Below are 24,187 nucleotides of genomic sequence, written 5' to 3' on the forward strand. Positions count from 1 at the left end.
GACTTACGTTATTTTCTTTTAAGCACCACATTTAAAAAAATCATAATTTATTTCCATTAACAAAAATGTATAGAGAGTTAACACCTGTTTACTGACCACCCAGATTAATAACAGAATTTTATAATTATGACTGAAGCTCCCTATGTAACCCTCCCCAGTCATACTTTCCTCTTACCCTCATTCCAGGTAGAAACCAGTGTAGTAAATTATCTTAAGTTCTTAAAATTTTTTTTCAAAGGAACATATAATTGAAGGACGCAAGAGGATAAAATATATTCTTTGAAAGTAAAATAGAAAAAAAAAATGGACTCACTTTTTAGATGATGAATTCAATCCTGCAGGAGTAGACGGCTGTTCAGGATCCTGGTTAACAAGGCAAGTTGGAAAGGAGCAGCCATCACCTAGACTGTAATTAAAATGAAAACTTACAATTATGCAGTAAAAAAGATGATCTCTGTGAGCAGAACATAGTTATATTATGGACAAAACGTGTATATCAGACATTGGCTCGAATGTGGTATGTTTATGGAGATGTGAGTCAACTGATTTCCACACTGAAATAACAGTGAGTCATAAAATAATACTGTAAAAAATAGTTTTTATGCAGAATTACAGAGTTCTTTTGTTGGATTACTTCCATTTGCAGTCTAAACCCTGAAAATTTTCACAACAAAGTACCTTGAAAAAATGGGTAGCAACCAGTACTTCTTCTCATCACCAAAAACCTGTCGCATATTTTTACTGAAACCCAAGCTGAATCCATTCTTATCTGTTCCATGTCGAAATACTGGACTTCTAAATGCCTCTAGAAAAGATGGTAGAGCAATCACATGAGTAAAGAGCACATCATCTAGCAACCCCTATAGTTAGAAATGACTGAATTAAATGAAGAAACTCTGAAAACCAATGGCTAGCCTCCTGTGACTGCTTATGTGCCTATCAACAGCCCTGCAATGAAGACTGTCTATTCTTTTAAAACAAACATAAAATATGATTAGATCTATTTTAGTTTTTAAGTAACCCTTTTATTCTTGCAGCAGCACATCTGCATTGCAGAAAATTAGAAAATGCAAACAAGTAAATAAAACTTTACATCTTCTAAATCTTTATTAAATGGACGGCTGGATGGATAGAGAAAATAATTACAAATGTACATTTTTTTAACCAAAGTGCGACTAAAGATACATTCTACAACCTTTTTTCAGTTAATAAATTCCATTTTCCAATTTCATTAAAATTTTATCTCATCCAATCAAAATTTTTTTTCTAGCTGATCAAAAATGTACTTTAAAGCTCTTTGTCCAAACCAGGGTCCAATGCAGAGCCGTACATCATAGCTGGTTATGCCCACTCTGCATATGGAAGCTGAGGTTCAGAGAGACCGTGCAACTTGCTCAAAATATCACAAAAAATAAATGACAGAAGTGGAACTTGAACAAGGTCATCAAAGTTCTGTCTATGATGCTACATTTTCTTCTTAAATAATGCCGAGATGCAAAATCTAACATGTTAGTTTTGGGGTGCAAATAAACATAGAAGTGTAATGATTTCTGCCCATAATTTAAAGAAGGAAAAATATAACTAGCAGAGTCATGGTACTATGAAAAATGTGATTTGCAAGATCCTTAACATTTATCAACCTAGGTTATATAGCTTTTTATAAAACGCTTTAATAATTATAGGACCATACTGTCCAGAGGAAGTCCTTTCAGTGTTACAAGTTAAATCTAGACGTTTCTAGAAGTTAAAAGCTAGTAGAAAAATTTACGTTTGAAAAATAATTTAATTGCTCTACATATAATTTGAAATAAGGTACTTTGCTTAAAAATTATTATACCAATATTTTCACCCTAATAGTACTTGCTGGGATTTCACCTGAATCCTAAAAATGAACATTCACTGACTATATACTACAATTAATCTTCACTGACTATTATAATAACGGAATCTCATAGCCAGTATCACACTCTTTTGATTACTATAGATTTGTTGCAAGTTTTATAAACAGGAAGAACTTAACAATTTTTTTTGGTGGATATTGTTTTTGCTATTTGGGGCCCCTTGAAATTCCATATGAATTTGAAGATTAGCTTTTCCATTTATGCATGAAAGGCCATTGAAATTGTAATAGAAATTTCAATAATCTCCTTTGGGATGGTTCATTGATAGTATATAGAAACACAACTGATTTTTTTTGCATATTGATCAGCAACTTTGCAGATTTTATTAGCTCTAATAGTTTTTATTGTGGATTCTTTACGGTTTTCTATACATAAGATCATTTCATCCACAAAAACAACAGTTTTACGTCTTCCTGTGCAATTTGAATGCCTTAATTTCTTTTTTTGAGTAATTTCTCTGGCTAGAATTTCCAGTACAGTGCTGAACAGCAATAGTGAAAGACGGAATCCTTGGTTTATTTATTTAGGGCAAAGGTTTATTTTTCACCACTGACTATCATATTAGCTGAGAATTTCTCATAAAGTCCTTGTCAGGTTGTAGAAGTTCCCTTCCATTCCAGCTTAAGTGTTTTTATCATCAAAGGGCGTTGTATTTTGTCAAACACTTTTTCTGTTACAGTTGAGATAAAAATGTGCTTTTTTCCCCTTCATTCTATTAATGTGGTATATTACCATTGATTGATTTTTATACATTGAACCACCCTTGCATTCCTGAGATAAAAGGTTATATACCATGACGAAGTAGGATTTAACGTGCTGCTGGATTTGCAGATATGTTATTGGGAATTTCTCCACCTATATTCATAAGGAATATTGGTCTATAGCTTTCTTTTCTTGTGATGTCTTTGTCTGACTTTGGTATTAGGGCAATGTTGGCCTCACAGAATGACTTAGGAAATGTTTCCTTCTCTCCTAATTTTGGGCATAGTTTGAGAATAATTCATGTTAATTCTTAAGTGTTTGATAGAATTCATCAGTGAAGCCAACTGGTCCTGAGCTTTTCTTTGTTGGGAGATTTTAAATTACTGATTCAATCTCCTTACTTATTATAAGTCTATTCAGGTTTTTATTTCTTCTTGAGTCACACTGGTAGATTGTGTTTCTAGGAATTTGTCCATTACATCTGGGTTACCTAATTTTTTTTTAATTTATTTTTTGGCTGCGTTGGGTCTTTGTTGCCGTGCGCGGGCTTAGTTGCTCCACGGCACGTGGGATCTTCCTGGATCAGGGTTTGAACCCGTGTCCCCTGCATTGGCAAGCAGATTCTGAACCACTGCATCACCAGGGAAGTCCCAAGGTTACCTAATTAAACTTTTTTATTTCTGCAAGGTTGGTAGTCATGTTCCCACTTTCATTTCTCATTTTCATGATTTGAGTCCTCTTTTTTGCTTTCTAGTTATAGGCTTGTCATATTTGTTGATATTTTCAATAAACTAATTATTGATTTCATTGATCTTCTGTTTTTTAGAATTCTGTTTCCATAATGTCCTGTCTAATCCTTATTATTTCCCACCTTCTTCTGGCTTTGGGTTTACTTTTTGCTCTTCTTTTCATAGTTCCTTAAGGTGTAAAGTTATTGATTTGAGGTATTTCTTTTTTAATGTAAGCATTTATAGCTATACATTTCCTGCTAAGCACTGCTTTTGCTGTATCCCATCTCTGCAGGGCTTCTGAACATACTGTTTTCTCTGCCTGAGATGTTCTGGCTCTGACTTCTTAGTTTAAATATACTTTTTGCTTTTGTGAGCTCTTCCCTGACCACTCCATCTAAATAGGTTCCCTTCTACCATCCCCAGACCTTGACTCATACCTGAACATCCTGTTTGTTTCTTTCGAAGCACTTCACATTTTGTAATTACGTTTATGTTTGGTTATTGATTTTCTGTGTCCCTCACTAGACTATTTCACCCTTGCTAACCACTGTATATACACAATGCTTTACACGCAATGGACAGTCAAAAAATATATGGAATGAGTGAATTTGTATTTGTCCCACAAGACAATGTGGGAAACAAGACTGATTTTACAGCTTCAGGACAGGTTAGCATTTAATCATATGGCAACTTCTGATGACTGTTTGTTTTTGTATTTAAAGTTCTGTTAACTACAATAATTGGATACTCACCTAATGTAGATTTATTTTTGCTGACTAGCCAACAATGATAGCCAAACAGAGAAGACAAGCTGACAGAAAACATAGCTGCAGCAAAGAATAAAAACATAATATGGAACTTGGCTTGAGTATCAGGTAGGCCATTCTATAAAGAAAGGAAGAAAATAAAATGTTTTGTCAAAGGGATAAGTATTCCCCTACTTTTATAAGTAAGATTTTTTTCCATAAAATTTTTCTTAAATTTAGGTATGGAGAAAGATATATGGCTTTATGTGAAAACTTTGAGGAAAAAATACATCTTCAGGTTCGAATAAATGTTTACTAGAACATGAATATATATGTATATATATATGGAAAATATATTAAAATTTGGGATATTTATTTTCTTTTGTATAACCAAATTCATAGAAAAATTATGATGTGTGTAAACTATATCAGTAGGGAACAAGATAAAACAAGCTATAAAATATAGCTTTTAATTTACTTCCTGAAAATGTTTTGTTAACATACTCCAGATTTACAAATGCTTAAACAGTTTGATTATAATGCCAGAAAATGGAAGGTTAATTGGCACAATTTAGCTACTCTTCTCATTGATGTTTTACATCACTACAAACAACAGCATCAACTACAAACACACAGAACACATCCACAATAATACTTCAAGCTACTTTAAACAACATCGTCACAAAAAAGATCAACACTAGTTTATAACACCTGTCTAGAATAAACCTTACAGTACCCATGGGATGAAAAAGGCCATCTCAAAGCAAAACCAGACTGCTCCTTGTTCGTATGTCCAAGGAGACCTGGAGTCCCTCTAGAATGGCAGGCTTGGGGACACTTAGTGAAGCACCAGAGCGGCCAGGACGTGTCCCCTTCTGATATTCTGTTTCAATATCCTGTAGTACCTGTCAGATTGACCCAGGTCACAAGATCTCACTGATAGCTTTTGACAGCAGAGTCATCACAGTGAAAACCAGTCGTTCCTTTACAAATTTATTTGTGGTATGGAAATAAAACCATCCACAGGAATGAGGAGCATGAGGCCACAGGCTCTCAGACATTCATTAGAGATCATTCTTCCAGTTGGACACTGGAAGTATCCTTGAACGCTAGGCCATGTTCATTCACCTGTGGATTCCTAGCACTTAGCAATATAACTGGCACATAACAGGATTCAATAAATCTTTAGTATTGAATGTGGTTCAAATCTCACATCAGTGATCTAGCAATTCAGAAAGCCTTACCATAAGAAAGGATAATTTAATGAATGTAATAAACAACCCTACAGGGAATAACTGTTATTTTTTACCATTGTTTGGTGTTGTAAGGAATAGCTTTGGGTATTTAAAACACATAGTTCTAACTTCATTTTGCTATGTTTAAAATATACAGTGAAGAAAACAAATGAGCTGCCTAAAGCATATACAATATCTAATAACAATTCAGGACATTATAGGTATAATAGTTTAATAGTAGTTTTACACATAAAGAAATACTTCTATTTTTTCAATACTAAGAAAAACATTCTTCTTATATAGTCAATTCTCGTTATTCGCAGTGGCGCTGTTCTCTAAGTTGCCATGAACACCGAATTTGTGAATCCTGAACCATTTCTCCTGGGAAGATACAGCGTTAGGGTCCTGTAAGCCTCTGGTCACAATATTTTTGTCAAATGATCAATACGTAACCTTGTTCTGTGTGTTTCTGCTTATAAAACCTAATTTATACCTTATTTAATGCATATTAAATAACAGAACTCACAGCCGCCAGCACCATAACTCAGGTCTGAAGGAAGCTTATCTAAACACTAAACACATGTATTTTCTCCATCAGGCACATCTCAGTCTCTTCTTCTGCTCAAACACTAGACAGCACTTCAGCGCTAGGCTTGAAGACCTTTTAAACAGTGAAATCACCAACAAAAAAGCACAAAAAATGCAAAAGACATGGCACTAAATAGAATGAAAAAGCACACTTATTTACAGTATGTGAGTTCCAACAGGAAGGCAGCAGGTCCTCTGGTTTGATCTCAACTAGAAATGTGCACGTGGGTGACTCACATTTTCCCTACTCTGTGCATGTTTGCAAATGACCACAAAAGCTACGTTGAGTATTGACTCTGAGGTTACAGATAAATGTTAGCAAGTACGTGAATTCACAAACACAGAATCTGCGAATAATGAGGACTGACTATATATAAGTTAGCGCTCTTCTATAAAATTAGTGTCAGGATTAATTCACTACTGAAAATCTATAATATACAAAAAAAAGTCACCAAGGTAATGACTTACGGTCCAAAATTTGATAAAATACTGTAAATCTGTAGCAGCAATAAAAAGGCAGTACAGCAGAGAATAAGCCAAGAAAAGGAGGAAAAATTTATAATTTGAAAATCCAACACAATTGTTCACCCTGTTAACAAAACAAAAACAACATTTTCAATGAGTTTTACATTGTCACCCTAGGTATACATATGCTCAACCTTAATACAAGTATTTTGTTTCCTAACATTTAAAATTTATTGGCATTTCTTTAAGCATAACTCAGAAGATTTCTTTATACATACAAACATTAAAAAATCCACTTCACTAAAAAGGAATTTCTATGTTCAGATTTTTAAAATTTGATATATATGTAATACTGCTTTAATCAATCATGACCCCTATATTTCCTGTCCAATTATACAAATAAACACATGCCTTAAGCATAGATACTGTGAGAAATCTACTAATACCAAGCAGATAAAAGGAATTTTCTAAGCTCTTCTCTGTGTTACCTTTGGGTTTGATTTCTAACTACGATTAAGTAATTTAAAAATCTTTCAAGTTTTCCCCAATTAGATGAAATTTCTTCAGAGACTACTTGCATGCCGTCAGTATAGCACTGAAGCAACCAGATTATCAAAGCATATTAAGTGGTAGGTTTAAGAAAAGAAACAGGACTGGGAACCAGACAGCCAGGTTGTCGTGCACATTTGATGCTAAATAACTATGTGGCCCTGATAAAGTGCTATCGTCTCTAAGAATTTCACTTTCCTTATCTGTCAAACAAGCACTCTGAGATCCTTTCTGAGAGCCAGCTCTATATGTTATGATTCCGAAAACAGAGATATATAATTCTCAGTCCTTACTCTGAAATCACTCTATTTGGTAAGAGGGGCGGTAAGAATTCAAACTACTGTACCAATAAACATAAATACAAATATAACTCATACTTTACAGTCACACTTTTTCTATCAAAGCCTTTTCCCCCCTTTTCATAAAGACAAGGGAATTCCTAGATAGTGTATGTGACACAACACCTAAGCGGAACTGGCTGCTATCTTCACGGGTTCACTTTGTTAATTGGTATAATCAACTCATTGCATAGAACACATAGGTGTTTCTTCTCCTCAAACACCTTTGTTCCTAACTCTAATGTTAGTATAAGGTAATCTCACTCTCTACTGATTTTGCCAATAAACTGAAACATTTTTCTTTCTCTCTTAAGGTGAAACTATGTTCATATGAAAAATGTTTACTCAGTTACACAAGATGAACAAGTTCTAGATCTGCTGTACAACACTGTACCTGTGGTTAGCAAACTGTACTGTGGAGTTAAAATTTTGCTAAGAGGACAGAGCTCATGGTAAGCGTTCGTACAATTAAAAAAATTTTTGTAATTAAAAAAATTCAAAAGTCAAACACTGGGCTTATGAATAAACAGAAATTTGGAACAAAAATGGAAAATGTGTACATCTTCTACCTTAAAAAATATAAGGCAAAGGGAACAGCATTAGATTTAGTAATTCTGGAACTTAAGGGTATTGTGTATGACAAATACATAAAGAAGGCAAAACTGTGGGTGCACGCTGTATGAAAACAGTAACATTTGCAGCTCTAGAGATTCCAGTGTGAGTGCAAACCAGTTACTGAGATTGCCTCTTACGACATCTGAACGAAATAATGGCAAGAAATAATACTGCAAACAGTTCCATACTAGCCTAGCCTAAATGTATTGTCACAAAAGGATACAGGATATTCCCTGTGCTTCCGTGCGTTGGTTTCAAGAGGAGAGAACGGGCAGACAAAGGCTGGGTGCGTTAAGACTGGACATGTGGATGGAGACAACGACTCTTTTGTGGATGAGGGGAAAATGAGAAGGGACAGGAAAGACTGTTTCTCTTCCTGCAGGAATGTAAGAAGCAGCTTTTGTATTAGATGACAAATAGCGTTTTTATAGAAAGGAAAATGATTTTGAACGTAGATTTTACAACATGTAATTTAGCTTACTTTAACTTCTCCTTAGGGTCATGGTGTAATTTGCCATGTCAGAGCCAGGAAACAGGAGAAAGTCAGTAAATAAAGACCAAGTATTTTAGAGTCTGATGGGTACTTTGAACTTGAGGAAATACAGTAATAATATTTATTTTTAATAACCTCTTAGTCTCATCATGACAGACAGCTTTTGGTTAGACATTTTAACTGCCTACTACTCTGTAGACTCAATTTGAAAAGGAAGTGCATGTTTCTGAGTCTGAATGACTTTACATGGAGAAATAAAACACATTCTAGGTAAATATGCCTTATATGTTGTTTAAATTCAGGGTAAATAGCTCTTGGCTCTGTTTTAGGGAAATTGCTTTCTGAGTCTAAATTGGAAAAAGAACATAATACAAAAAAAAAAAAAAAAAGATGGAAAGAAAGTAGACTCTGAAGTCCAAAAACCTTGCTACATGACTTTAAGCCCACTCTTTAATTTATCTGAGGCTCAACTTTCCTCTTCTTTAAAATGAAACAAGTAATTCCTAATAATATCTGTCACTGTTATAAGGATTACAGAGTTTTACAGATATATGGATATATCATCTTTAGACATTACAGGCACTCAATAAACTGAGGCTAAAATTATTTAATTTAATTAGGGCTACCTAACCACTAGCAAGCATGTCAAGGTATACTGTTAGTATAATTAATTGATAAATGAAAATTTTATATTAAAAGAAAAAGCACTTCTCTGACAGGAAACTCAATAAGGCAAATACTACAGGATCTCCACTTTAGTTAAAAAAGAAGTGTGAGGTTGATCCCCTGCACCCTGAAGGGTACTCTTAACTGGCCACAGCAGACATGGCTGAAGTCACTGAGAACAGAAGAGGTATGGCTCTATGATCTTTCCAACACTAAAAGTTGACAGATACTGAACTTCAAAATCATACACAAGACCTGGATAAAAAGGTTCCTCACAGTTTGGGAACATACTAAAGGTCTTAGTAAGTGACTGTTACACATTCACATAATGGCTGTAAAGAAGATCTTTTATATACTGATATGAAACAATTTCCAGGATATATTAAGTGAAGGGAAAAAAAGGCAGAGACCCAGTCCATAAGGCAAACACTTGTGTTAAAAAAAAATGTGTAAAAAATTTTCTTGTGTGTATAAAAAATATTAAACACACGCACACAGATTTTTTTTTTTTTTTTTTTGCGGTACGCGGGCCTCCCACTGTGGTGGCCTCTCCTGTTGCGGAGCACAGGCTCCGGACGCGCAGGCTCAGTGGCCATGGCTCACGGGCCCAGCCGCTCCGCGGCATGTGGGATCTTCCCGGACCGGGGCACGAACCCGTGTCCCCTGCATCGGCAGGTGGACTCTCAACCACTGCGCCACCAGGGAAGCGCACACATACAGATTTATATCTGAAAAGCACACGTGACATTTAGCAACCAACACTGGTTCCCCGTGAGGAGTGGAAGGAGGTGGGGAGGAGGGGCTAAGAAGAACACCTGCACCTTTTTATTTTTGAATTTAGAACTGCGAGTGTGTATTATCTGTACATTTTTTCATTTAGAATTTTAATTTGAAATTTAAAATAAATAAAATGGCTGCTCCATTAGCTGGCACCAAATCCTTCACAAGTCGACCTGGCTACTGCTTTCTGCAAGGGAGTGCCCGGATCTGGATGGTGGCTGGGGCAGTGGCTGCAGCACAGGAGGTGACAGTGCAGAGAAGCAGCAACACAGAAGCTGAAAGGCACTGCAGTCAGTCCATTCAACTTCTTCCACATTGCCACGCAGCGTGAAGGTGACAACAGGTAGTGTATAGACATGTAATCTGAACCCATTTTTTAAAAACTCTAGGGTCACATCTGTTCCCCTTATTTAATAGGGTCTGTCAAAATTTAAAAGATTATCCAATTATGCTATGTTTCTTTTAAAGCCAAGTTAATTTCAGGTTTAAGAAGACTGCTATCAGGACTTCCCTGGTGGCGCAGTGGTTAAGGATCCACCTGCCAATGCAGGGGACACAGGTTTGAGCCCTGGTCCGGGAAGATCCCACATGCCGCAGAGCAACTAAGCCCATGAGCCACAACTACTGAGCCTGCTCTCTAGAGCCTGCGAGCCACAACTACTGAGCCTGCGAGCCACAACTACTGAAGCCCACGTGCCTAGAGCCCACGCTCCGCAACAAGAGAAGCCACTGCAATGAGAAGCCCGCGCTCAGCAATGAAGACCCAATGCAGACAAAAATAAATAAATTTTAAAAAAAACCAAACAGAAAGACTGCTATCGTAGTAAATCATCATTTCTATATGTGTAATTTTCTGAGGATAGCAAGGGCATGGCAAGCTTTATAGGTGTGCACTAGCTTGGGATTAATCCTGTTTCCAGCTCTCCATTATTACCACTATCTGTTATTACTTTAAGATAGGAAAACGGGAGTGAACTCTATGCCCCTGATTTCTTTACCACTCTGCTCAATCACAGCTAGACCACCCAGCTATCCAGAAAGGAGGAGAAAAGCCGAGAAAGCATGTGTTCCTGGCCAGGCCCTCACTGGGTGAGAGTGGCCTCTGGAAGCATTAATGCCCTGGCACTTCTGAATTGCCTGGATTATGAGCTGAACAACCCCCCCCAGACATAAGACAGCCCTCAGGCAGAGAAGCAAAGAAAAGGCAGTGCCCAAAGTGGGAGCAGTGGGTGGGCTTGGGAACTGTCCACCGCAGGTGCAGAGAATGCACAGGTGGATGGTGGGGATATGGTGGTGGCGGGGAGGGACTGACAGCAGGTGTTACTGGAAGGATCAACAGAGGAGTATAAGGAGGACTAAGAAAACGTATAATTGGAGATGTCAGGGGGAAAGAACTTGCTGAGAAAGAGAACAGAATGAATGGAATGAAGGAAAGAATGAGGAAAGCAAAAGAATGACCTCAAATGAAAATTAATAGTCCAAAGAGAGGTTATTTACTGACAACTTTCTCTGAGAGGAGCATTATTCTCACAGGCATTAACTAGCCTTGACATGTTAAAGCAGAAAATCTAGGTGAAGAAAAGTACGGGGTACCCTGGAAAGAGATAAATAACATTGCAAACCCGACATTCCTCTATTGTTTCCGGCAGCTAAGACAACCATTTACTATGTATGTTTCCACCTACCCCCGGTGTAGATTTGTGGGCACGTCTACCTTGCCCTAGTGCCATCCCTGAAAGAAGATAAGGCTTTTAGAATGATCATGCCTAATATCTAAATCCGACCTGGCTGGCAACTTTAGCGTGGTTTTCACAGGGATGTGCACATTGAGATGAAGAATTATAAGGTAGAAAAATCAACCTTCATTAGTTAAATAGATCTTTCAAACAATCCTCTATTAAGTTATCTAATTTCATGATTTAGACTTTTTTTTAAAAATATTAATGAATTCTAAGTGGAAACCCTTGTTTAAACATATATGTGTATTTGTATATTTCCTATTCTACTCCTAAATGTTAAGTTTTATTTAAAATAGATTGTTAAAGCTCTAGATGAATTCATTCTTTATTAGAAACTTTGAGTGCACTATCGTGTATAATTTATGTGTACATTTTGGTGTAATTTCTGAGAAGTATTTTAGAATCTCTGTGTTTATGCATGTGCATAAAAAGAAAACCAGTTGTTCTGAGCAAATATGAGAAAATAACTTTTACATTGTTAACCTACTGGTGTTAAAATTATTTCACGGAAACTCTCCTGAATAAAGGCTCTTTTGAGCTAACTAAACAAATACTAGAAACTTAATCTGAAAGGTCCTCCTAGGTCAGCTAAGGCAAGATTTCATTTATAAAAAGATTTAAATAGATCTATGATTCAACTTGTTATGTTATAACGGACAGAAACTTCTTTAAGTATAGAGCCATACTCACCATGGGCAATGATGATCCATCTTCAAAATACATCTAAAAAAAAAACACACATACAAAACTCAACATCCCACAAAATTTTAATCCCAATACATTACAAAGAGGAAATACTATTTCAAAAGAGTCGTGGTGAGTAAAATATTGCAAAGTTATTTACTTATCTAAAAACTGAATAGTAGCCAAAGTCTTCATCTAAAATAAACACACTACGGCCAATTCTAGACGATCCAATAGTAGAACTTTAAATTCAAAATATACATACTTTAAGATGCAAATAAAACAATTTTCTAAAAACAAGCAGTATGTAATATACAACTCTTATGCTAAAGATAAAGTGCAAAATGTCAACAGATTCACACAAAGTCTGGATAAAGCTTTTCCGTTAATATCCAACCTTAAGCTGAGTAGCACTGTCCTTGTCGTGTAAGTATATAATAACATCTGACTGTCATGAAGCCAACTGAGTTATCTTTATGAAGAGGGAAATGAATCACAGAAGTACTTGTTAACTAGAACCTGCCAAGTATGAGCTGCAAAAAATCATGCACTTCATTCATATCAGCGAAAATCTGGGGGGAGAGGGGCAACCAATCACAGCCCTCAGCCACACTCACATTAATGCAAGGGACCATGCTGGTTATACTTCCTAAATAAAGGTCTGAGAAGCATGAATAAGGAGAAAAGGAAATAATGTGGAAAGCGGTGAGAAAAGAAACATATTAAATAAAAAGACCACCAGCATGTAGACATTTTAGAAGTAAAAGGTTTTCTTACTTATCACAGACGGAACAGTGATGGCAGCGATCTGGTTTTATAAGTTGGCATCTGTCACAATAGCGGATTGCTATGAAAAAAGAGTTCCACTTAGCCTTAGATTTAACAGTGAATTGAATATACAATTAAATAGCTTTTAATCATCTATCCAAATTTAAATTCTAAAAAGCATAATGAATTTAAATTCGGTAAAAATGACATATCCGACTGCGTAAATACAAAAATGGAATGACTTGCCTATAGCTTCAGTTCTCTGGAGAGGTTTCCCAAGAATAGAAAATCTTTTGGGGAAATTTTTCTAAGGCACGCTCAACTATAAGTATACTATATAATTATAAAGCAGTCACAGTAAGATTCACAAAGGGTGCAACCATGTCCATTTCTATCAAAGTAAACAGAATGTCTCCCTCGACTAAATCAATTCATTTCCAGTACCCTGCCAGGATAACTAGGGGAGGATACAACCACATTCTAGAAGTTTTTTGAGAAACACATTTTAGAAATTTGTGAATAAACTCAATTGGTTGCTTGAATTGGGAAAGCACTCACATCTTTTCTGCTGGGTGAAATACAAGATTAGAAGTGAGTATTGCAAGAGGTATTTCCAATAGAGAATTTTAATTCTTGTGACTGAAGTCCTGATCCTTTCTTCTCTAATACAGATATCAAAGACAGTTATGGAGGACTGATCTGGAGATGCTCCTTCAGTACACAGGCATCTGACAGGATGCACTCAGTCTGCCAAAATTACAGGAGATCAGTTAAGTGGGCAGTCCAGTAGGACCAGCAAAACCAATACTAATGAACTTAAAATTTGGAAAAAATACTTGCAACACACAGTTACCAAGATCATATTAGCTAATACTATAATCTCTAAAAAACAGAAATGGTTGCTATAAACTAAGAATAAAATGAGGTTTATTTTTAAGACAACAAGGCCTAGATGGAGTTGTTTTCAATACTGAAATAATTCCTTAATCATTCTCTTATAACTTTCTTTTTCAGAAATTCCAGAGATGGATGGCATGGCCTGCTCATCTCCTGAATGAAGAAGCCTCACAGGTACATCCCAAGTGAAGGTCTAAGGTATTATTGGCTCATGCAAAGTATCAAAGTGTGAGGCAATGTTGTCCAGAAGGAATATAATGTGAGCCACATGAGTACTTTTAAATTCTCTAGGAGCTACGTTAAAAGAAGTAAAAAGAAACAGGGGAAATTAATTTTAATTTTATATATATATATATATATATATATATATATATATATATATACACACACACACACACACACACACACACACATATATATATATATTTTTTTGCAGTACACGGGCCTCTCACTGTTGTGGCCTCTCCCGTTGCGGAGCACAGGCTCCGGACACGCAGGCTCAGTGGCCATGGCTCACGGGCCCAGCCGCTCCGCGGCATGTGGGATCCTCCCAGACCGGGGCACGAACCCGTATCCCCTGCATCGGCAGGCGGACTCGCAACCACTGCGCCATGAGGGAAGCCCCTTAATGATATATTTTATTTCACCTAATATATCCAAAATATTATTTCAACATAAAATTAATATAAAATATTAGTGACATATTTTACTTTTTTTTATACCAAGTCTTTGAAACCTGTTATGTGTTTTACACTTACGGTCACATTTTAAGTTGTCAGTAATCACAACTTAAAGACTAGTGGTTACCACAATGGACAGCATGGGTCTAAAGTCACAGAATTTCCAGGTGAGTTCTGATGTGCAATGCTAGATTCTCTCCAAGTGGTGATTATCTCTAAAGTACACTGGGGTAAAAAAAACCTTTCAAATTAAAGTGGGCAATAACTCACAAGAAATCAAAACAATGTAGAAAAAGGTTTTGTTTACAGTCTTTCAGAAACAGAAATTTAGTCTTATAATAAAAAAACACTCCACGTGCCATATTATATTCAACTAAAATCATCCCACTGGAATTTTAAATGAGCCATCTAATTATCACTTAAAAAGTCTTAACAGTGGAGGGGGCATTTTATTTTAACTGTCTTGCTTGAATTTTTTGAGAATTTATTCATGTATTATGTGATTTTAAACTTTTTTGGTACATGTTGAAAAGGAAACATGACCAACATCTGTGTGCAAAATGATAAACTAATTACCTCACTTTTAATGGTTACTTTCCTTTTCAAAAAATCTACAAATTTTTTTTGTAGGAAAGGATCGATAGCAAGGGAGAGCTAAGAAAGCAAATAGTCCTCATTAATAAAAATAAAAATAAATAATAATACAATAGAGTTTGGAGAGCCCTGTAAGAAAGCAGGAGATGGTTGGATCAGAAGAAAGCACAGGACAAACAAGTGAGATGAGGAGACTTAATACCTGCCTCACTACACCCTACACCCAAGTCCGTATATGGTTGACTTTGTTCTCTGTGTACAGCAGTCAGTATATAGGCAGCTAGTATTTTTCTCTTTTAGGTTTGGAAGAAAGACTGTGGACTGAGAATGAATGGGAAAACCCCAAATTATATTGCCATCTACTTTCTTCAGTTCTCTTAAGACGTATAAAGTGTGTGAACATCAACTGAGCCTTTCAGTTGCTTTAGTCCACGGCCTTTCGCAGGGTGAAGAAGGAAGTTATCCAAACGACCCAAGGGTCTTGGCTGGGGATGGGGTAAGAAGGACCCTGCTCACATTCCTGCCTTGGGGGTACTGTGGCTGCTTCACTGGACGTCCTTTCTGCATCATGATTACCTTTACGTTCCACATGTTCCAGAAGGAGAGCAATCACACCAGCATTATAATCTATTATACTTTCTGTAATTTGAGTCAGTGACTCTAGTCAGTTAATATTGATTTTAGCATGCATCCAGAATTTTTGCACTAAAAATAGAAAGACTGTATCAGGAAGTTCAGATTCTGTCCCAGACTGTCACAAATACTGAGAAACGTAAGTTCATCCCAGGAGATAGGCACACAATACAAGAGATGACAGCCTTACCAGTACATAACCCACACAAGAAGATAACTTACAAATCCAAAGGGCAGTTGTTATTAATGAATAGTAATACTCTATCCTGGTATGACTTATACTTCCCTCCTTGGCCTTAATGTGGTGTAGCAAGGGGTCTAGTAGAAAAAGCACTTCACTAGGAATGAGGAGACGGGATTTTTGCACCTGATACTGTCACCGCCATTAACTAGTTTCGGCAACTTGTGTAGTAACTTATTTTTAGGGGGCTTAAATTTCCTCAATATTAGTTTAGGCTTATGCGGAGTCAATATATGTAAACATACATAAGCACATCACTCTCTTTATGGGATAGAACCAGTAGCATAATATTAAATCAGGGAATGACCACTTGCTCATTGAGAAACAGTAAAGCAACAGGAAAAAATGAAGTGTGAAGCTTAGCGTTATATTCAATTATGACTCTAAAGTGAGTCAGAAACAAATATAAATAATATAAAAATATTAACGAGGTATTTTACAGTCCTTTTTTCATACCAAGTCTTGGAAACTAGTTGTGTGTTCTACACTTAAAGCACATCTCAGTTTGGACTAGCCACGTTTTAAGTGCTCAACAACCACATGGGGCTAGTGGCCACTGAAAGGGACAGGATACGTCTAGTCACAGAGTTTCTTTCTGGGTGAGCCTTTGTGGGCAAGTACCAGCAGTCCATGTGTGTCAGTTTTTAAGACAATTCTTTAATTAGATAGCTGTTAAATTACCTTAAAAATCTTAGTCCAAGTAAATGAGATTTATTGAGTTGCTTTTGTAAAAAAAAAAAAAAAAAAACCATAAATTTTAAAGATAAAGAAATTTTATCAATACCCGAATTAAGTTTTGTATAATTTACATACTAAGTTTTAAATTTATGTAAAATTATCAATGTTATGTTCATAACAGATACTGCTCTTTTGAATTAAATAAGAATAGGAATTAAAACTTTAAAAATGAGCGCAACTACAAATCAAGTTTCAGCAGTTCTAACATCTTCACTGAGTCACAGCTAGGAAGGCAGAATAGAAGTCAAGTCAGTTCAGACTTGGTTGAGATCTCTGTGCCATAGCATTACTCCTGTTTCCACTCTGTTTTATGGGACTGTACAGGAGAGATTTAATAATAATCCAAGCTGAAGCACAATGTGTTTCAATGAGTGCTTGACAGTTTCAAGTATAGATATGCTTTCTAACCATCACCACACCCCATCCTGCCAAAGCACTCGTTATCCTCTACCTCCAGACATGGTCCTGGTGTAGATGGGAAGGTCTCTGGCTGCTCGCCTAAGAACTTCCTGGTGGGCTTCTCCTCTTGGCTCTCTCTCTAGCAATTCTTTTTCTGCATAAGAGAGATGGAACTGTGGAAGAAAGTTAAATTTTAATCAGTGTTCTCAAAGAAATGATAACATATTTATCTACTATACCCAAAAAGAGGTATTTATAAAATATTAACAGTATATAGCATATAAATTCAGAGACGTAATAGATTTAAAATCTGGGCAAGTCTGTTAATCTCATGGATCACTAGTTTATAAATCTAAAAAAGGGGAAGAATAATAATAATACCTACTTCCTCAGATGTTTGTGAAACTCAAGAGAAATAAGGTATGTAAAAGTGCTTCATAAACTGTAGCGTTCTATCCAAATATTAGTTACATTAATAGATGAAATGGCAAAATAAACAAATTTGGTTCAATGGATGCATTTTTCAATTGGTTATAATTAAAAACAAAAATAGAAACAAATACATCAAGCATGTATTCTCATCTAAGTGAGTTTTAACTTAGGGATAATCATTACATGAATTCTCTAGCACTCAGAAGAACTAGTCATTGATTTTACTTCTTATACTGCCAATTGGACCCAACCAATTTAAAAAAATACTTATTTGAGAAAAATGAAAATTTGTTTGGGCTCCAACTTGATAATCACAAAAATATGGTTTTAAAAGTCTATTTGAACTCCTATAAATGTACTCCAGGAGACATGTACAAGGGTATTCACAGCACCATTGTTTAAAATGTAAAAAACTAACCACAACCCAAACGTCCATCAAAAGGGGAACAGATAAACTAGAGTATGATCTATCCAAATAATGGAATCCTATACGGCACTTAACATTTAATGAACTACAGCTGTGTACAACCAAGACTCTCAACCTATTGATGAACAGATATATAAAATAAACTACTATATATTATTATGGTTAGGGATATGTATATATGATAAAATTATTTGAAAACAAGGAAATGATTAACACAAAACTCAGGATAGCTGTTACTTCTTGAGAAATGCAGGGAAATACAACATAGAAGTACACAGAAGATACTTCAAATATAAATAATGCTTCTATTTGGTTGGGTGACTGTTAGGTGTTTTCATTTTATTATTCTTTAAACTGTGCCTTATAAATGGTTTTTGAATGTAAGACATATTTTACAATTTTTTAAGTTTTTAAAAAGTGATTTAAGTATGTCAATGAAGGAAAGAAAAACAATTCGATGAAAATGAGGTCATGACATTTGAACCTAAATCATTATCTTCAGAGAAATAAAAATTAAAAAGCTTCGTTTGGAGGTTGATAATTCTACTGAGGTTATTTTAAAATTAGAAACAAATCTTCAGGGCTTCCCTGATGGCGTAGTGGTTAAGAATCCGCCTGCCAATGCAGGGGACACAGGTTTGAGCCCTGGTCCGGGAAGATCCCACATGCTGCAGAGCAACTAAGCCCATGAGCCACAACTACTGAGCCTGTGCTCTAGAGCCCGTGAGCCACAACTACTGAGCCCACGTGCCACAACTACTGAAGCCCACATGCCTAGAGCCCGTGCTCCATAACAAGAGAAGCCACCACAATGAGAAGCCCGCGCACAGCAACGAAGAGTAGCCCCCGCTCACCACAACTAGAGAAAGCCCGCGCACAGCAACGAAGACCCTACACAGCCAAAAATAAAAACAAATAAATTAAAAAAAAAAAAAGAAACAAATCTTCAGCTTCCAAATGTAAATAATTTTAAGGTACCATAATATTCACAAATGCATGATTTTTAATGTAGTTGTAAAATTTCAGACTCATTAAGGTAAAGAAAATAAAAATAAGTTTTCCCTAAGTAGAAATTTACATAATATGAATGATTCTAAATTAGTATATCAAATTTACTTACATTAAATTAGTAGGTTTGTTACAGTTAGGCCCCTTAAGAGTTTGTGAAAGATATTTGAAAAAAAGTATTCGCCACATTAAATATTCCTCCTGCAAGATGCTCACAGCATTTGCTTACTATTAATTAATTTCACAGTGTTTCAAATTACACTTTAACCAGTCCTTTTTCAAATGAATACGAATAACAAATAAATGAAGGCCACATTTATAAAGCCTTGGTGTATTCGTTTTATCAGATACTCTTCACTCGCCTACTACCTTAAATCTCAGTTCATAAAACAAAATATATTTACACAATTTTCCGGATTGAATGACTATATAAATGACGGCAGTGAGTGGCAGTGAGCAGTGTTGAGTCTCAAACTCAGAATAAAAGGACCTTGCAGCCTGATCCTAGAGGCTGTGGCAGGAGTAGCAGCAGATTAAATACCTTAGAGTCAAAGAAAAGTTTGGGAACCACATTTCCAACAGGTGGAAAACTATCTCCCAATTGGATCGTGGATTCCTAGAATCTATTCCCTTGTTTTCAGAGTTACTCTGAAAAAGCAGTTCACTGGGAAGCAGAGGCAATGAGAAAGCCGTCACCATTCAGGTCTCACTAACAGAATTAAAGACCTAACAAAGAAAAATTCAAATTGCTTATTGACCCATCACATGCAATCATACTGGTTTATCAGAGGATCTGCCAGATTTTCTTTCTTACTTAAAAATACTAGGTTGGGCACCATGCACCTGTTGATGACACTACTTTAAAATTTGAAACATGCTATTATTGTTTTTTAAAAAAGAAAACACTGACAAACAGGTAAGTGTACTGATGGTCTGTATAGAACTGTTTATCTTGTTTAGAAATATTTGAGTGGTAGAAAATGTATAACATCAAATGATGCTGTAATTCTGTAGTAGTCGAGAAAAGGCAGGGTTGATCTAGAGAAAGAACTTTGTACATGTTGATTCCTCTGCCTAGAACATTATTCCTTACACTTTCTGGATGGCTCTTTCTCATTTTGCAGGTTTCAGCTTAAATGTCATCTTCTCAAAGAACTTCCACGATTCCCTTACTAGGGTAGGGACCCTGATCATTCTGTCCCTTCCCCCTGCCATACTCTCCATCAGGTCCATGTGTGATTTCTTTGTGCTACACACCATAATTTGAAATTATTTTGTTGGTTCATTTGTCCTTTGTCTGTCTCTTCCACAAGCATGTAACCCCACAAGGGGATCAAGCTTAGCACAGAGTAAGCCCTCTGCTAGAACTGTGGAATGGACAAAGGAGAAAGTACCAGGAAGCCTAAGTCAGAGCACTGAAGATCAAAGCAAAAGTTATTTTGTATCCTAGTCTCTAACTTTCCATTGTCAGAACCATCAGTCCCATAATTCAAGCAGATATATCTCCCTTGCCCATTTCTAAAAGTAATTTAAAACCTAGCATTGAAAGTTAGTTTCGTAAAAGACTTAATACTCAAAAGGAATAAAACCATCGACATTTTATTACATTTTCTACAGAGTTCTGGATCCTTTTAACTTTAGAGGTAAGTTCTAGTGAGTGATGGAAATGGAAGAGTCCTTAGTATGTTTAATACTTTTATAAATAAATAAACATTACACACTGCAACCATCAGGTCCTAAAAACCAAATACATGTTGGTGGAATTGTTATTTATGTAAGATGGATGTCAAAATATCTAGTTCTATCTTGGAATGCATCAAATATGCAGTCCCCTCCCCCTCAGAACACTTTTATGTACAAACGCACATCACAGATCTGAGGAAAGATGTAGAGATCTGAAGGAATGAGAGATCTCCTGGGGTGAAAAAGATAATATACCTGACCTCCAATCTTCCAGACTGCAGCAGTCCTTTGGTCAGTAATGCAAGCTGTTTTGTTTTTGTTTAAATTTTGTTTCAATTTTGACTTACAGAAAAATTGAGAAAATGGTACAAGGTTCCCATATATCCTCTCATCAACTTGCTGATATTCCTAACATCATATATTAACATGGTACATTTAGGACAATTAATGTATCAATATGGATACATTGTTATTAACCAAAGTCCACAGTTTATTCAGATTTCCTTAGTTTTCATTGAGGATCTTTTTTTCTGTTCCAGGGTCCCAACTAGGAGACCACAGTACATTTATTTTTCATGTTTCCTTACTCTTGGCTGAGACAATTTTTCAGATTTTCCTTGTTTTTGTTGAGTTTGACAATTCTGAGTAGTACTGATCAGGTATTTTGTAAGATGCTGCTCTACTGGAACTTTTCTGATGTCTATCTCATGATTAGACTGGGGTTACGGGTTTTGGGGAGGAGGACCACAAAGGCAAAGTGCCCTTCTCACCACGTCATATCAAGGGAACATACTATCAGTGTGACTTAGCACTGCTGATGTTGGCTTTAATCACCTGGTTGAGGGAGTGTTTTTCAGGTTTCTCCGCTGTAAGGTGACTCATTACTTCCCTGTCTTCACCCTGTACTCTTTGGAAGGAAGCCACCACATGCAGCCCACATTTAAGGAGTGGAGATTTATTCCCCTCCTTGAGGGCAGAGTATGTACATAAATTATTCAGAATTCTTCTGTAAAAGAGATTTCTCTTTTCTCCCCATTTATTTATTCATTCAATCATTTCTTTGTATCGGTAGACTCAAAGATATTTATCATACTCTGAGTTATACTTCATACTTTATTTATACTTTATTTAGTTATACTTTATTTATACTCTGAGTTATAAATGAACACTATTTTATTTATTTTCCTGCTGAAATTGTTCCGGCTTTGGTCACTGGGACATTTTCAACTGGATCCTATGTCCCTTTGATATACCACCGTCAATACATTTTATTTTATTTTTTGGAGTACCTTTTACTTTTTGGCATAAGACGCTCCAGGCTCATTTTCAAAATATCCTGCCCTAGTTCTAGAATCAGCCATTTCTCCAAGGAGCCCTTCTTCCTTTCCTTAGAGAATGATACTTGAAACCAACAGCTGGGATCAAACACAGTTTTCAGATTAAAGGAGAGCATAATTTTAAAAGGGTGCACAAATTAAGAAAAAACCCAGAATCCAATAATAAACAGAAAACTCAAAGAATTGTATTTCCTTTTTTGCTAGTTGTTTTTGATTTAGGACAAAAATTAAAATATAACCTCACTAGTATCTAAAATGTCCAAATTAAAACGTAGAATTTTTTTGCCTATTAAATTCACAACAGCTTTCTTAAGAACAGCATGCAGCGCCAAGGTTCTGATAAAAACTGGTGGCTTTGGAAATTGCTGTAATTATTCTGGGAAACAATTTGGAAAGTGACTTAAGTTTCCTTCGTCTAGTAATTCAACTTCTGAGAACTTATATTAAGAAAAATAACCCAAAATATGGGTAAAGCTCTATGAACAAACACTTTAACAACGCTGTTTATAACATGAAAAGTTGGGGTCGGACTAAAGATCCAGTGTTTCAGTGAGAATATCATGTTGTTATTAAAAATGACAATAAAACAAGGAAGAACTATTACATGAAAAAAATTGGAATGTGTGTGCTCTGAATACCACTAGGAAAAATAAGCAGAAAGAAATTCAGAATGTAAACTGGCTGAATTAGTGTGGTGGGATTTTTGTTTTTTCTTTTTCTTTCTGCCTACTCTTCGTTTTCAAAATATAATTTCGTATGGTTATATTACTTTAATATCGGGAGAAAATGTTATGAATTGAAAAATTATATTCTCTGAACAGTGACAAGAAAATATTTACATTATTTTCTTATATTATCTTTTCTCCTACTTTTTTAGTCCCAGTTGAAGTCCAAGACCCTCATTTTACAAGTGAGAGGGTCTCTGGCTGCAAATCAGCTAGAAGATTAAACCCAAGATCTTGCATTTTATTAATGGAATAACCCAAGATTCTTAACCAGCAAGCAAGGGCTCTTTCTTTCATGACAACGGTCTCCAGACTTTTTTTTTTTGCGGTACGCAGGCCTCTCTCACTGTTGTGGCCTCTCCCGCTGCGGAGCACAGGCTCTGGACGCGCAGGCTCAGCGGCCATGGCCCACGGACCCAGCCGCTCTGCAGCATATGGGATCCTCCCGGACCGGGGCACGAACCCGTGTCCCTTGCATCGGCAGGCGGACCCCCAACCACTGCGCCACCAGGGAAGCCCTGTCCAAACTCTTTTGATAATGTACCACTACCAGTAAAAAATAATTTGAGACTGCACTGCCAATACATGCATATTTACTTATTTACAGATGTGCTATTAGCTAATATAGTATGTATCTTATATAAGGAACTTTAAAAAAGGAGAAACATAAAAGAACAGCATATAAATAGAAGTTTGGCTATTTCTTTCCTCCATGCGCCAACTGATGTCCTGGCACACGTCCCCTCCACAGCCCCCCACATGGGGTCCACTCTACATGCTAGAGCGTGGTGCAGTGACAAGAGTGCAGCCTCCACGGTCAAAAGGACTTTGCTCTGAACGTTATTAGCTCTGCCACATACTAGCGCTTGAAGCCTTAGGATAATTAGTTCATGTTCAAGCCTGCTGCTCCATCTGTACAATGGTAATAAATAATACCCATCCCCTACAGTAATATGAATCAAATAAGGTATGTGTCTTCTGCACAAAAGTCATCCAACAAGGCCTGGTACAAAACTGTAAATTCACTGTTATGAAACTCCACTACTCCCTCAATTCTGCGTTTTTTATCATTTCATTCTTCCTCTCTCTCTAACTGCTATTTCAAACCTTCTCTGCTCTTCCAGACCTCAGTCAACCTACTTCCCCCATTATTCTTAGTTGTCGATCTCACATATAATTTTAGGGAGAAATCAGAAGTCACTTCAACTTTCTGCCAAAGCTATAAACACAAACCTGCCTCTATGCACATAACTTCTCAACTTTCAGTCATTTAACAAGTATTTATTGCGTACCTTTTAGGGGTCAGACACTGCTCAGACACCAGGTACTAGTGATGGATTAGTGAATAAAACAGATAAAGTTCATGCTGTTGTAGAGCTTATATTCCAGGGAT

General features: G+C 36.3%; 1 protein-coding gene across 2 annotated transcripts in view; it reads right to left on the minus strand.

Annotated features, from left to right (window-relative positions):
- The window catches only part of ZDHHC2 (zDHHC palmitoyltransferase 2), a 67,434-nt gene that overhangs the window by 10,661 nt on the left and 32,586 nt on the right, over nt 1-24,187 (minus strand). For both annotated transcript variants that reach the window (XM_082863814.1, XM_082863813.1), the window contains 7 exons: nt 17,235-17,355; nt 13,010-13,079; nt 12,239-12,271; nt 6,372-6,492; nt 4,087-4,219; nt 679-805; nt 314-406 (listed from right to left, as the gene is read on the minus strand). In XM_082863814.1, the coding sequence (XP_082719940.1) occupies nt 314-406; nt 679-805; nt 4,087-4,219; nt 6,372-6,492; nt 12,239-12,271; nt 13,010-13,079; nt 17,235-17,355 (698 nt within the window). The remainder of the gene's footprint in view (nt 1-313; nt 407-678; nt 806-4,086; nt 4,220-6,371; nt 6,493-12,238; nt 12,272-13,009; nt 13,080-17,234; nt 17,356-24,187) is intronic.

This window comes from Leucopleurus acutus (assembly GCF_964270905.1).
Source record: "Leucopleurus acutus genome assembly, chromosome: 21".
NCBI classification, from domain to species: domain Eukaryota; kingdom Metazoa; phylum Chordata; class Mammalia; order Artiodactyla; family Delphinidae; genus Leucopleurus; species Leucopleurus acutus.